This window comes from Sinocyclocheilus anshuiensis, unplaced genomic scaffold, assembly GCF_001515605.1.
Source record: "Sinocyclocheilus anshuiensis isolate Anshui unplaced genomic scaffold, SAMN03320099.WGS_v1.1 scaffold1132, whole genome shotgun sequence".
In the NCBI taxonomy this organism is placed as follows: domain Eukaryota; kingdom Metazoa; phylum Chordata; class Actinopteri; order Cypriniformes; family Cyprinidae; genus Sinocyclocheilus; species Sinocyclocheilus anshuiensis.
In genome coordinates, this window is record NW_015552678.1 from 733,630 (window position 1) to 749,465 (window position 15,836).

At 34.6% G+C, this 15,836-nt stretch overlaps 1 protein-coding gene across 1 annotated transcript; it reads left to right on the top strand.

The window, feature by feature from the left end:
- The first annotated feature begins 6,322 nt into the window (after nucleotides 1–6,322).
- On the top strand, nucleotides 6,323–11,824 carry vgll4l (vestigial like 4 like). Its single transcript, XM_016459224.1, has 5 exons — nucleotides 6,323–6,493; nucleotides 8,843–8,966; nucleotides 9,070–9,307; nucleotides 10,959–11,034; nucleotides 11,149–11,824. The coding sequence occupies exons 1-5, from the start codon at nucleotides 6,427–6,429 to the stop codon at nucleotides 11,454–11,456; spliced, it is 813 nt and encodes a 270-aa protein (XP_016314710.1). The 5' UTR covers nucleotides 6,323–6,426; the 3' UTR covers nucleotides 11,457–11,824.
- The last annotated feature ends 4,012 nt before the right edge of the window (nucleotides 11,825–15,836 follow it).

The following is a 15,836-nucleotide window of genomic DNA, read 5'->3' on the forward strand; positions in this document are numbered from 1 at the left end:
TGTCGCTTCCAGTTCAGGTCTTTTGTATGTGCTTTGTTAAATATGAAGCTTTTTTTACTCAAAGGAGATACCTAAAGATGATCATAACTGATGTCCATTGCATATGCAGATTTATATCTAAACGTTTTATTTTTTATTTTTGTGTTCCTCACTAACATTCGGATATTGAAATTTAATAAAAGGGCAGCAAATAAATTCTGTTAACACTTTCTCTGACAAGCGGATGCAATTGGACCTGTTTTCCAGTTTGGTCAGGTGACGCCTGACATATACCCCTTTTCTGTATAGTCACATACCTTAAAGTCAGCATGAAATGAAAATGTACCCATTTATAAAATGCATATTATAGATCTTACTAAAAAAACGTATAATGTCATGTCATAGCATAAATGTCATAACATAAACTTAATCTTCTCTGGTGACATATGCTGGATTTCTCCAATCATTTAGTCCGCTTAAACCCACCCCTTTCTTACAATTAACTGCAGGCTGGCACTCAGATCTGCCTCCATTCAATCTGACGGACGGAACCAAGTCTCAGCCATACATTTTTCTTTTTTTCTTTTTTTTTTTTTACTTTTTTGATTATCTGCTACAGATCTGTACAGATCTAAAAGATCTGTTGCTACTTCTGTTTCAGTTACAGTTATGAACTAAACATTTAACAAAACAGCAACATTATAATATACAAAAAAGTAGCAACTTATAATGAAATTACAAAATGTGTGAGCTGACATTTACAAAAAAATATCCTTGTCCTGAGCACACAGTTCAAGCCTTCGAATCAAATTTATTGTCATATATACTTCTTATATACTTGACTCTTGTATGTCAGTGTTTTATTGTATTTAGAGCTATTATGAAACATAATGAAATAGAATTCATAAAAAATATTTTACACCATTTTGAACTAAGCATTTGAAATCAATATGCAAAAACATTGTGTAAATAACTGGCCATTTGACTCAAATGGTACTGAAATAAGTCTGTGTGACATGTAGCCCCCGTCTCCCCTGTGAAGTAATTTATCAGGAAATGGACTGACATTCAAATGGAGGAACGTAATGTTTACAGGCTCCAACCAATGCAACACAATACATTAACAACACATTCACTGCCTTTGTGTTTGTATGACTCTAAGAGATATATGCATTTTAATTTTCAACCATTTCATATTCATTTTGTCACTTGTACAGGTTCTTAAGCATAATTGCTATGGCCATTTCTGTTTGATAATGAAATTGGACCTCACATAGAGAGAAAGACCCAATCAATAAACAAAGCATTGCTCACATGCTTTACTTGAGTGGTGAATCGGTTACACCCACATTAGCACAAAATGGAGGTGTGGGCAGCAGCAGACACCTTCAGGCACACAATGCAATCTGAGATGTGACTTTAAGAGAGCTATTTTACCCCAGAGCTTTACAGTGGAACTGCAGTCTATAATTCCTATGTCTTTCCCCTCCTCTTCTGAACAAGCTCTGCAATGAAGGAAAAAAATTACAAAAATTCTAACGAAAACTAAAAAGAATTAATAGAGGGGAAAGCACACTCTTGAAAAATGTACGTTTAATACTTATTTTCTGTTTGGGAATATGATAGACCACAATTTCCTTATAATACATCAAAACATACTATACATCAGTGTAAGGTTCTCACACTGAAGTATAACTTTTATTTTATTATTTTATTTTTTCAGGCTTAATTTGACAGTAAGCAACATTGCTTTATATAAAATGTTGTTTGTATAAATAATAACTATGAATTATTATAACAAATATAATTCATATATAATATATCATTTTTTCCACATATACCACCATTCAAAATTTTGGGGTTGGTAAATTAAAAAGTCCCTTATGCTTATGCTACATTTATTTCATCAAAAATACTGTAAAACAGTAAAGTTTGAAATATTATTACAATTTAAAACAACTGTTTTTTTTTTATTTTAATTTTTAAGATTTTTTTTCTTATGAATTAGCAATTACTCCAGTCTTCAGTTTCATGATTCTTCAGAAATCATTCTAATATGCTCAAGAAACATTTCTTATTATCAATATTGAAAACAGCTGTGCTGCTGAATGTTTTTGTTGGAAACTGTGATGCATTGTTTTAAGGATTCTTTGATGAACAGAAAGTCTAAAAGAACAACATTTATTTGAAATAGAAATCTTTTGTAACCATGTTTCTACTGTTACTTTTGATCAGTTAAATGCATCCTTTCTGAATGAAAGTATTAATTTCTTTTAAAAAAAAAAATCGTACAGACCCCAAACTTTTGAATGGTAGTGTACATCAAATCCAGTTACCATTTTAATGTTGTTGCAGCTTGTTATGCTGGCTGTATTTGCTATGGTATACAGATTTTTTATTGTTGCTTTTCTCAGGCTAGTTTCTAGGTTTTATTACAGTAGCACTGAAAAACACAAAAATTAGCTCACACTCTGCAGTGATATAAAACTCAATTATTCTGCACCACATCCTCCTTCCCTTGTTAGTGGATTCTCAGGGAGTTGTTTTACAGGGGTCCCTTTCCCTTGAGAAAACAGTTGTTATTCTCCAGCAGGGACCATTTGCTCAAGTCTCTCCATACAGTGCACAGTATGTGTGACATGAATTGAAGTGTATTGCCACTTCTGGTGTTGACCCCAATTCTGAGCAATTACATGAACAAAGGGAGCTAATACCCTCCTTCACAAAGCTGTTCCATTAGTGAATGAGCAAAAGTATTCATAAACAAACATGTGAATGGTTCAGACAGTCGGTGCCATTCAAAACAACAGACACCATTTACACCTATACATATGGAAAACCACCATCAAGCTGCAAATATTTGACTATTTGTTAAAATACTGGTTATTCTGCAAAGGCTGTCTGAGTTTATGTAAATATATAAATAAAAATTACCTAAGTGATCATAGTAAAAATTTGTTATAGATCAAATGAACTAGTAAACAAATAAATATCCAATTAAACAAATTCCTTCATAATTTAGTGCTGGGCAACAATCGCGATTAATGGCATCCAAAATAAAAGTTTTTGTTTATATAATATATGTGTGTGTGCTGTGTATATTTATTATTTATATAGCCTATAACACATTTTTTTTCTTAAATATATTCATGCATGTGTGTGTGTATTTATATATACATAATAAATATACACAGTACACGCACATATTATTATGTCCACAAAAACTTTTATTTTGGATGCCATTAATCACGATTAATCGTTGCCCAGCACGAGAAAAAAAAGGCATTCTCTTTAAAAAAAAAAAAAAATGCTAATAATAGTCATTTTACTACAATTCCTAAACTACATGATGGAAGTGTGAAATCATGCTACATTTTTTATAAACTGAAAAGGATGGCCATTATCAGAGCCAGGCAAATAAATACATCCTAAAATAAATGAATAAATTGTGGCATAGTTGTGGATATGCTAGCCTATAGATTTATAATGTAGTCAAAAAAACATTGTTGAATGAAATGTAGTATTTTTGCAGCTGGTAAGAACAAACATTGCATTGTCTTCACCTAAAACGTACTTGCTTCAGTCCAGTTTTTTACTCTGCCCTGAAAACGACAACAACCTCAAGCCAAAAAACGTTAAGTGCTCTACCTGTTCTGCGGGCATTTCTTCTTCTCTGCACTAAACACACTCTTTAGTATCTCCAAAGAAGCACAGATACCAAAACTGAGATATTATTGTGTATATTTCTGCATTAGACAGGATGAATTCACAAGGTGCCGTACCGCAGGAATTATTGTCATTCCAGATTTATACCGCAAGAGGTCGCTCTTCCGCTTCCCACGTGACGCGCCTCCAAACAACCGCGAAATTGCTTGCTTTGCTGTGTGCAAAGCTCTGCACTTCATTCGGTCAACACAAATATAGTCTCATTTTGGCCTGTCACTATATGTTCAAATATAAACATAACCTTCCATAAGCAGCTCAACGATGTCTTGTTTAACCAAACTGGAAGTTTCAGCGCTTGAATGATTGTGAGAAACTTTTCTCACTGGTTTATAGAGACACATCTGCACTGTGTGTGGCATCCTGGGAAATGGGGTTATAAAATAGATGACAATCCAATAATGATAGGGAGTAGGCCTAAGTACAGTAAATATTTACAGTAGTTGATTACAGTGTTAATTCGCAGGTACAGTGAGAGACAATCACAGGAAAGTCACAGAGAATGTTACAAAATAAACGGTGCATGAGTAAGAGTTTTGAGAAAGTGCTTGCACTGTTCAAACGGTTTTCTTTCGGGAAGTAAATTACCTGTATTAAGTGTACCTGTGTTACCTTTTCTATTAAAGAAACTGTTATATTTAAAGGTTATCCTTATGTAGAGCAGTAGCACTCACTTGTAACACTATGATGGCTTCCCTGTAATGCAAATGGGGTTAACTGTGTGTCCAGAGGGAGTGTGTTTCAGTCATGTATGTAAGCATTTGTGGCTTTAGCATGCTCAGGCAGGATCACGCTGTACAAAGCTCTCTTCAGAACTCTGAAGTTTTTGTCTTTGCCAAAAAAGAAATAGGAGAAACAGATCTATGGAAAGGAAAGGCCCAATGCATAAAGGTTGGGAACTGACAACATAACTGCATGTATGGGCAAGATGGTGGAGTGACTGCAGCTCAGGTGGGCTAAACACTCTGAAAAATGCAGTCGGGTGAGATTTTAGATTAGGGCAATGGGAGGGGCTGTCGACAGGTGCTGACTCCTAGAGAGGAAACAAAAGACAGAGCAAGACTTGTTTGTGGATTCTAAAAGGATCCAGGAAAGGAAAAGTGGGATAGTGAAGTTTTAAAAGGATTTACAGTTCTATTGGTTTTAAATCTAGTATTTAGTGTTTTTATAATACCTTTTTTTATTCTTCATTACAAATCATATTTCCAGCATAATAGTTTTAGTAAGAAGTTTAATTGAAAAAGAAATAATATGAATAATATTTCAAAGTATCTTAGTATTTGGTTAGTTTTTGCTTTAATGACAGAAGCACTTAAGTTGTATGTATGAAGCTGTTCTCCAGTATGGTTTAAGATGATCTAAAGACCATCTTGAACTTCAGTGGAAAAAAACAGATCAATGTCACAAATTTGATTTCGTTTTGAATTCATTAGTTAATCTTAAATATTTTTATTTCTCTTGAATTGCACCATTTAAAATATTTTCAAAATCCTAAAATGTTTAGTTTTAAATCCCAGATTAGAATTCCATATCAAAATATACGGTAACATTCAAGGAAGGATCCTTCAGAATCCTGAAAAAAATGATAAGTTTCTGTTTTCAACATTGATAATAATAGGAAATATTTCTTGTGCAGCAAATCAGCATATAAAACTGATTTCTGACAGATCATATGACACTGAAGACTGGAGTAATGGCTGCTAAAAAAATATCTATGTCATCACAGGAATAAATTACATTTAGAAAGTGTTTATTTTACATTTTAATTAAATATCTTGATTTTACTGTATTTCTGATCAAATAAATGCAGACTTTTTTCAAAAACATAAAAAAATAACAATACAATTATACAAAATACATTATACAAAATTTAGTATTTTATACAAAATACATTATACAATCAAAAATACCGACCCCAGTCCTTTGAACAGCGTATTGACTTTTTAATAAGATTTAATTGCATTCTATATTATATTTTTCAAAACTTATGTATAAATTTAATATTTGTGTACAGTTGCTCTTATAGTCTATCTGTTTGTAAATGTAGTCTAATAAAGAAGTAATAGTTACAAATTGTAACTTTGTAATGCCAGGAAATGTGTTTCTCAAGAACAGTGATAATATAACAAGGAAACCATTCATGTCTCTGCCCGGCTGCCCTGGCATGTTGATACTTGGAGAGGAGGGTAGATCCATTTCCACCTGATTGTTTTATTTTGAGCTGTCCGTCTCCTGAAGTAATTCAATTAGACCACATGTACAGTACCTGTGATACGCACCTCTTTATCTAAATTTGAACATCTCATCCATGATTGGGTTTATATATGTGATGATCTGTTTCATTATAAATATGTAAACTAATATAATGTACCTTTTTTATTTTGCTTATTTTATTTGCAGTTTGATTTTAACTATCACTTTTATCCCATGTTGGGGCTGTTATGGTGGGGTGGGGTGGGGGTGATAGACAGCAGGCAATTCACAGCTTCTCCTTTGTCTCCTCCCATCAGGCACCTGTGGTGGTAGGTCACCTCATGCAGACAAAAGCAGAGGGATGGGGCTGGCCTTCAAACAGCCAATAAGAAGCCAGAGAGCCATGATCATGGAAAGTGCAGAGCACTTGAGCTCAGTGACAATTCAAAGCTGAGTGAGGATCGATTCTGCCGCTCACAACTCAACTTGTTTAGGAGCATTGCACTGCTTAGAAAACCCTGCAGATTAGGAATGGCGGTCACTAATTTACACTACATTACCCGCATGAGCAGTGGCTTCAAAGTGTACATCTTAGAAGGTAATTATTAAGTTTTATATCTTAATACCTGTTTAAACTAAGAATGACATTATGTGTGCATGTTATCTGCATTGTTTATTTTAATACCAGTTTAAACCAAGAATTACATTATGTGTACATTGCGTATTTTAAAACAATAATCATTATTATTAGAATTAATGCACAATGTAGCATGAATATGCACCATACAACTGGAATTTATACTGTCTAGTCTTTTTAAAATGTGTTTTTTTTGGTGATGTTATACATGTTTATTTATTCATGTTGCTTATTTTTATTTAAATATATATGTGTAAACAATTCAAAAATTGATCTATAAATATTTGAAAGGATTTAAAATATGAAAAGAGGCTGAGAAACCCCTTTAACTACTGGCAAAATTATGATGCTCTTTAGATGAAGACGTGCTTGATGTGTGTTTTAGACTGCAAATGAAAGAGATAAGAAAAAGGATGTGGGTCTGTTTTTTTGTCTTTAATCTCCCCTTGAAAAATATCCCTCCCTGAGGCACTAAAAATCTGTCATCAGTCAAGGTTTAAGGTGTGGTTTACACCCAGTCCCCCATCCTCTGTCATGCAGAGTCAACCTGCCTCTGTCACAGTCCACTGCTTAGGAGATCTGTGAGTGTGTGTAAGTGAAAGAGGCTTCTGCCAACAATGCCCCCTCATCGCCCAAGCCATTTGAGCATTTAGTAAACGTTCTCCGCTTGAAGTCTGATAGCGCCTAATGCTACACTTCATTCATGCAGTGGTAAAATACCTCAGATGTTAATCACCGATCAAATCAACACGGGTCCTGCCTGGTCTAATATGCTGTTGATTTGATATCCACAGCCCATGATCTTGTTTTTACTACTTTCTAAAAGTTAAGAGTCAAATAATTGGTGTAGCAGATGTTCAAGTATAAAATCTTACATTGATTGTGGTATATGACTCATTAGAGGTGACTTACTCTGAAGGTGCGTATAGTTACTGTGAAGTTACTGTAAGTCACTATCAGTTGCAAATCTCTAACCTTTTTCTAGAGTGAATCAAAAGGATGTTGTGAAATCTCTCATTTCATAACAGTCGATATTAGGGGTCAAGAGCAGTTTTTAAAGGGGTCCTATTATGCTCTTTTACAAAGTGTTGATTTTGTTTTGAGGGTGTACTAGAACAGGCTCTCATACTAGGTTGTTCAAAAAACACATTATTTTTCACATATTTTACATTATTACAGCACCTCTCTCCTCAGTCTGGCATGAACGGCTCAAATAGTTCCTGTATCAAATGAAGGCCCGCCTTCTGAAATACGAACTGTGCTGTGATTGGTTAGCTGGGCCAGTGTGTGTTGTGATTGGCAGCACTCGGCGCGAAAAAGTGAAAAAGCATAATAGCACCCCTTTAAGGCAATGTTAATGTTTCACACAATGCAATGGACATGTAAACTAATTCTGGTTCAAAACCTTGTAAATTAAAAATGTGTCAAATGTAAAAAAAAAAAAGAGAGAGAGAGAGAGAGGGATATTTTTTATATGGATATTTATTTAATTACAATTTTTTAAACTAACATTTGTCTGGAGTATTCAGGATTGTACATATAGGCCTGCATGTATATATATATATTTTATTTAAATATATATATTATGGGTGGAAGGCTTTTTATTATATTTCTGTAATTATGTTACATTCTGTGTCTTTTTTATTGTTCACTGTTCATCATTTTACAAAAAAGTTCGAATCCAGCATAACTGATCATTTTGAGGCTATAAATGAGCTATTAATGAGCTTTAAAACCATTATCAGTTGTAGCATGGAGCAGATTATGAACTGTGAGACTTTGAGACTGTTGCATGACACTGTTTGTGATATTAGCGTGTGAATGGTGATGTGTATTTTTCAGTTTGGATTAGTCTGTTACTATCGTTATGTTGGGTAAACATGCTGTGAGCCACATGCCTTAACCCACAAAGCCTGTTTTGCCCCTCAAAGCAGTATGAACAACAAGTGATATCCTCATTTGTTCACTGATGTCGTTTTTTTGGCTCGTATGTTTTCCAAATTTGAATGACATTTACCGTTAGCGGTGAATCAGCTGGGTAGTTCTACAGTAATACTCACAGAGCCAGTTGATCTTGCTCTGCCTCTTAACAGAGTTTACATTTAACGGTGGCCCAACAACGTTTTTTCCCACAATTAAGATACATGCGCAGTGATGCAGATCCAAGGATTAAGAGTTAGTTGTTTACTTGTTTGCCACACCTTTTCACAAGTAAGGGAATCGGTGACTGGCAATGACCGTGTGAGCACCCCGCAGCGATGTCATTTATCATATCTGAAGTCACACGGGCATGTGCTCATCTTTTCACAGGACAGCCCAATCTGAGGAGTGAAGACAGATTTCGTCACATGACCAGCGACAGGGTGCGGATGCGCCCTGCACATCCCATGAAGCGCAAGCACAGTTCAGAGAGAGGACGGACACTTGAAGAGAGGTAATGGACCGTGTACCATCCGACATGGGACCAATACCCAGTAGAATAATACGTAGAATTTAGTTTGCTCATTTATTTTTATTTTTTTTACTTTCTGTTTCAGAAGAGAGAGGGCCCTCAGCAAGAGCCTGGCCAACAGTGCCCGCAGATCATCTGGGTTCAGTATTCCTGAAAGCCCCACATCCACATGGAGCCCAACGGCCAGCCCCACTCACCTGATCCCCAGCCCAGTGTACTCCACCCCAGTCATGGACGAGCCTCTGGCCCTAATCAAGAAACCGCGCCCAGAACCAGAGAAAACTGAGAGCCAAAACAAAACCACAACAGTCAGACAAATACAGGTGATTACTACTACTGTTAAATCAACTGAGCTTATGGCATCCTTTAAATTAAAATGCAATGTTCATTAACAATATTTAGTAGCAGTAGTAGTAGTAGTAGTTGTTGTTGTTTTGTGTAATTAAACCATTTAAATAAAAATTAAGTAACATGAATGATTGAAAAACACACACTCTAAAAAATGCTGGGTGAAATATGAACAAACACAGCGATTGGGTTGTTTTCAACCAACAATGTTTAACCCAACCTTCTGGGCAGTAACCCAACCGCTGGGTCAAAACAACCCAATCGCTGGGCTTGTCTATATTTTACCCAGCACTGGGTTGTATTTAACCCAGCATTTTTAGCAGGAATCATGTAAAAAATTATATAAATGTAATATCTGATTTTTAGATGTTTTTAAATAACATCATAATTATTTAATTATATGATAACTAAATGTATAAATCAATATCTTAATAAGCATTAATAAGTATTATATGTGAAATAATATCATATAATAAAATACAATTTTATTATAATTATTAATAAGCACAACTAATTAAAAATATTAATAAGATTTGTTAATTAATTAACATATACAAATAACCATATATCATATTAAATATTAACTACAATATTAAAAAAAAAAAGTAAATATATATTGCATATATTTTACTATTATTTACATATATGTGTAAATACTGTATATCAATTTTTAAAAATAAGAATCAACATTTTTTTGTGTAATAAAATTGTACTATTTAAATATACTTAATAAACATAATTGATTAAAATAATAGAAATACAAATTGTTAATATTCATTAAATGTATATAAATAATAAGCAACTATTATATATAATAAATAAATATTATATGTAAAAAATTATATTATATGCGGTATCATAATATTGCATCAACATGTTAGAAATAATATTGTACCAACTGAATCCAACTATTAATTAACATGATTGATTAAAAAATAATAGTAGTAAATACCTTTAATATTCACTAAAATATATATAATTGACAAAATATTATATATAATAAATATAATATGGTTTCAAAATATTTAAAATTTGATATATGAGATAGAAATATGTGTAGATCTTCTATACATTATCCATGGAATTATATTGTACCAAAGTCTGTGAATATTTCCAGACATTAGCCAAACAGTGTTAAAAGCTGGATGATAATCCATAATTAAAAGACCAAATTGTGGCTGTTCCATCCTCAGCAATACGTGCTGGCTGGACACGTTCGGTGTATTATACCATCCTCTTCTTATAGTCTATCCTGAGGCCACTGCAGTCTGTTCATCCTCACTCACTATCTATGAGACACAACAGAATGCAGAAAGGCACTTTTGTGTTCCTGAGAGAGTGGCTCTTTAGAGTGCGGACAGGCCTCTGCCTGTCTCAGATATGCAATCCAGCCGGATTCAGGGAGAAAATGTGAGCAATGGGTGGAGGAATGCTGTCAACAAGTCTCAACACACCAGTGCTGTTGTTGACCTGCTAGTGGCATCAGGGCTGAGGGAGAAATAGTCTAGAACCACCAACCACAAACATAACTGTCCGTCTTGTCCATTTAGTTTCCCATTTTCCTTCAGTTTTATTCATTAGCCATTCTGAAACTGCGTTATGGATGAATGGATGGGTCTTTTTCAGATACGGCCTTCTGTCATCACCTGTGTTTCCTCTGCAGCAAGGTCAATAAAAAAAGACTGCTGCAATCACTCCACTAGTAAGTAAAAAGCTGCAAAAGCACTTGGCGCTCCTCCTTTAACATGTCCGTGCAGATCTTTTCATCAGAACGAATAGTTTTTGAACATCATCATCTGATTCTGTCTCGCTACAGCTGTTACCCAGCACAGTTATGACCACGTTGAAGAGCATTTCCAGAGGAGCCTCGGGATGAACTACCACAGAGCCGCCTCCATCAGCGTGTCTGTAGATGACCACTTTGCCAAAGCGCTGGGTGATAAATGGCTCCAGCTCAAAGCTTCATCCTCCTCCTGCCATTCATCCTCTTCCTCGTCTTCTTCATCTCCACCCAGCAGTCCGACCTTCATCCACTCGCCCTGCTACAGCCAGAGTCCCAAAAGAGCTCGCAAAGATTCAGTCAGTCCTACCACGACCACACCAAACCTATGGTCTGATAAATGAAGAAGAGAGCAGAATTAAATGTAGATATGACCAAATGGACTCAAGATGCATGTGTAGGCCCATGCGTTTCTGCTGTAAAAAGCCAAAGGGAGATTGTGCGATCAATTGATGTGTTGTAAAAGTTGTCATGAGCAGATGAGGAATTGTTAAACGGGAGATTTTCGAAGTCTGACCTTTTTCGGATCATTTCGTGGTAGCTAAGCATTGTTGGAGGTGGCTTTTGTCATTGGTTTCGTGGGTGCCACTGGTTTTTATGTGTTGACTGTGATTGCACTGATTATTACTAGTAACATTTCATCGTCTGTTGTAAGCTTTCTTCTGATAATACGTGCATATTTATATTAGGCAGTGTACCAGGATCTTGTAACCTAAAAGGAGCACTGAGCAAAACAGACCAAAAATTGCTAGGTCGGAAAGTTTCATGTTTTAATTGAAAACAAATGCTTGAAAAAAGAGGTGGGTAACTGTTTGGCATCTCTGTATGAGCTACTGCTGTTCATTTCAATCCCTGTGTAAATTTCAAGCTTTTATACTATTGTACATATTTGTAATAAACACATTTTTTAAATGAATAAGTTGTATTTTTTTAAACAAACACTTGTAAAAATATAAATAAAAATATTTACATTCCTAGTCTTGTTGTGAACAAATAATCCGGATACATGTTCAAACGTTGGAAGCAAGAACACACTAAAATTTTAATTTTTTACAAAATATTTTGAATAAATATTGATAATAAGAAATATTTCTTGAACACCAAATCAGTATATTAGAATGATTTCTGAAGGATTATGTGGCACTGAAGACTGGAGTAAAGGCTGCTGAAAACTCAGCTTTGTGTCACAAGAATACATTTCTTTTTCAAAATATTTTTTATTATAATAATTCACAGTATTACAGTTTTTACTGTATTTTTGATCAAATAAATGCAGTCTTCTTTCAAAAACATTAACAGTAGCGTACATTTTAACAGTAAGCTACTCCAACGTGCCTTATACATTATATTTGTCTTTCTAATCTCTCATCAAACTTGTAGTAATAACTTGCTCTGCCACTTTTAATAATCAAATGAATTCATGATGGTTAAACTGCTGTTTCATTACCCCACAGAAAATAATTTGAACTCTTCAACAAACAAAAAAATACACAGTTATGCTCTTCCAATTGAAGTCTGTCAGCAAGCGAACAATGCTATGGGTCAACCTATTTTTTTAAGTAATCAACATTATTTTCTTTAAGCACATAGCTAGCAGGCTAATGAAGTAGATTGACATTCAGTCATCAATAAGTTTTTACCAGGTCTATTTTCAGAACAGTGCTGACATTAGATTTGTTTCACTCTGTCAAATGGCTAAATGGCCTTAGACTTGTAAGGGTCATACAGTAGTTTATTTTTTTCTTCATCAGAAATCAATAGATGAGATGTTGTATGTTTATGTAAATGATCTTTATGGAAGGGAAAAATTAGTCAGAACACCCATGTCACCTTTTCAGAGGCCAGATTCAAGCACTTATAAGTAAGCTTACCTTGCCAGCAGCTAAATTGCAAATAGATTTGACCTTCTTAGATTGTTTATGATAAATAGGAAACAGTTGGAAAACAACTTCCATGCCTGCTCAAAAAATGATCAACTGCCAGTTAGATCAGATGCAAAACTTGTCAATCACAAGATCAGGTTCAAGAAGCTGAGAAACAGGTTTGAATGGAGATTTGCTGGCACAAAAGCACAGTAAAAGCCATTGAACGGAGTTCAAAGAAGTCTTGATGTTGCCAAAAGCCCTGCCTTCTATACTCTGTTGCAGGCTTGACTGGCCTCATACAGGGGAGAGTCTAGTGTTTCTTAGAGAACAAAATGTGACTCATGCTCAGTGGCTTAGATCTCAAGGTGTTGCAGTAACATGATGTCCTTGTGGAATGTGGACACCTCAAGGCAGCTTTAAGTCACAAGAAAGGTTAGTATAGATGACATCATAGAGCAGATCCATACAAAATATAACCAGCAAGATTAACAATACTATTAACATTATGTTAGTTTGTTTTTATTGCATTTGCATACTTTTATGCCACCTGTGTGCACATAATAGTTGTTACATTTAGAATATGTGTAAAAAATTACAATAAGGTCCCATTAACATGCATGTACCTAACTGTACCTAACAAGGAGCATTATAGCATTTATTAAACATTAGTTATTAACTGTTCATTGTTAAATCATATTAACACATACAACCTTTTATTTAAAAATGTTAGTGTGTTAGTAGATGTTAAATTATATATTTACTATGTTTATGTTTATGTTTCCTTTTAGCATCCACGTTGTCTCAGGTGTCTCTCCTACAATCCATCACGAGAAATAAAAATAGAAACCTGAAAAACCTGACAGGGAGACAACTGTTGACAGACAGTATAAGATGAAACTGAACATTATTAAAATTAATACGGATATTTCAGAAGAATTTGGTCTTTGACAGGTTGATGAAAACTGTTTGAGTTCATATTGAAATCTTTGATTTTTGATTGCAGACTTCTGAGAACAATGTGAGATATTGTTGACATGTCTGCTAAAACTCTAGAGGAGACACGTCAGATTACTGGAGTCTTTTTCTCTGGACAAAAGGCCTCATTGCCGTTTTGGAGGAACATTCTCCTTTCCTATTGGATATTTAATATATGAAGTGTGCCACGAGTCATGGTATAAATTAGCTTTTGAATGAGAATTAATCCTCTGTTTTTTGCCCCCATGATGAACCACCTCTTATTGTGCATAACTCATCAACTCCAATAGAAGCTATAGCTTCTACACTTCTTGTATAATTAAGAGATGAATATGTGTCACTGTAGGTAGCATCATCATGCCCTTTCTGCAACTGAAGGTCTAAACATGCATTTATGCTGTCATTTATGCTCTGTTATCGTGCATGTCAGCTCTGCTGTAATTGAGCCCCATCCCTTAGGCTACACATACTGTAGCTTGTCGTGGGGAGTTCTTATAATTCTTCAAGTCAAAGGGAGGAGGGTGGGGGTCTGCGTGGGCCGCTCTGAATTCTGAATATCATCCTTCAAGAATAATCATGGTTTGAATCAGCATTTAAAATGGATCAGAAGTTTTCATGAGGTTTTCAGAAGAGAAGCAGGTTTTTAAAAGGCCGCACCCTCCTATCCATGTCAAAGCATGTGTTGAAACAGATCCCTTCTGACATCAGTCATTGCCTTACATTTTATATTCATTTCAGGACTAGGGTGGTACCCTAAAGAATTGTACTAAAATAGTAAAAAAACTAACTCACATTTTCCAGTGCAATGTGAAAAATAATTGTACACAAAGGTTAGTTCCAGTCATGGAATCTGATGGACCTTTTTCACATTTCTGAGGTTCCAGTTTGCTCCAATTGCAAAATAAAAAATAAATTTTCCAAAAGAGAAAAAATAGAGAGAATATGGTTATGTCAAATGTTGAATCTATCCCAGCCATTGTATTATAAACACCCTCACAACAAGGTTTAATGACAAGTTAATATTAAAAGTAAAAGTAATAAATTATAGTGTTGTAAATGTATATTGATTAAACACACACACACACACACACACACACACTCTCTCTTCATTTTTGCTAAATTTACAATTTTAATAAATATGCTATTTACATTTTTTATTATACTTATTATTATACTTGCATTTTGGATTAAATGTCACATTCATAAACTTCATAAATGCAAGTTTACTAATAAAACATGGTGAGTTGACTAAAGTAACATTGACAGTTTTAGAGATTATTTGAATACAAATATTTTAAAAGTTTGCTAGCTCTACAAAATATTTGATCTTTTTAAAGTCTTTTCCAAGAACTTGCATGAATTTATTTATTTATTTACTTACTTACTTTACTTACTTACTTTACTTACTATCTTTTTGCAGGTAACTTGGATACATCAGCCGGTGTACCGGCTACAAGTGACTCTCTTTATGACCGAGTCATTGAATCATTCATTCAAGCACACTGATTCACTCAGGAACACCAGTAGATGTGTTTTGTTGCTCGGAGACGCTCAACAATTCTGTTGCAGCATCGATTGAAGCAGTATTAGATGGCGGATTGTAAGTATTGTGTCTAAAATGTAAGTTACACAATATTCATTTCTTGTTTATTGAACTGCTGTATAAAACAATATCACACTCGCACGCGATCTATCCAGTTTACATATAAGGCGCGTTTCCATTACCCTTCAAATTGCGCAAATTGAAATTGCGAATTGAAAATACACCTAATGGAAACGCGTCAATTTCGCAAAAACGGCCATATATCGCAAAAACGTTTTTACGCTCGCATGATTGATGCAGACTCGACCTTTATGTGTTGTGCAGCACTCCCTGCATTATTC

What these genes read in the sequence shown, in the direction of transcription:
- vgll4l (XM_016459224.1), top strand. Translation starts at nt 6,427, where the DNA reads ATGGCGGTCACTAATTTACACTACATTACCCGCATGAGCAGTGGCTTC. An exon ending in CAAAGTGTACATCTTAGAAG is followed by an intron (nt 6,494 to 8,842) that starts GTAATTATTAAG and finishes ATCTTTTCACAG; the next exon opens with GACAGCCCAATCTGAGGAGT. An exon ending in CAACAGTCAGACAAATACAG is followed by an intron (nt 9,308 to 10,958) that starts GTGATTACTACT and finishes GGTCTTTTTCAG; the next exon opens with ATACGGCCTTCTGTCATCAC.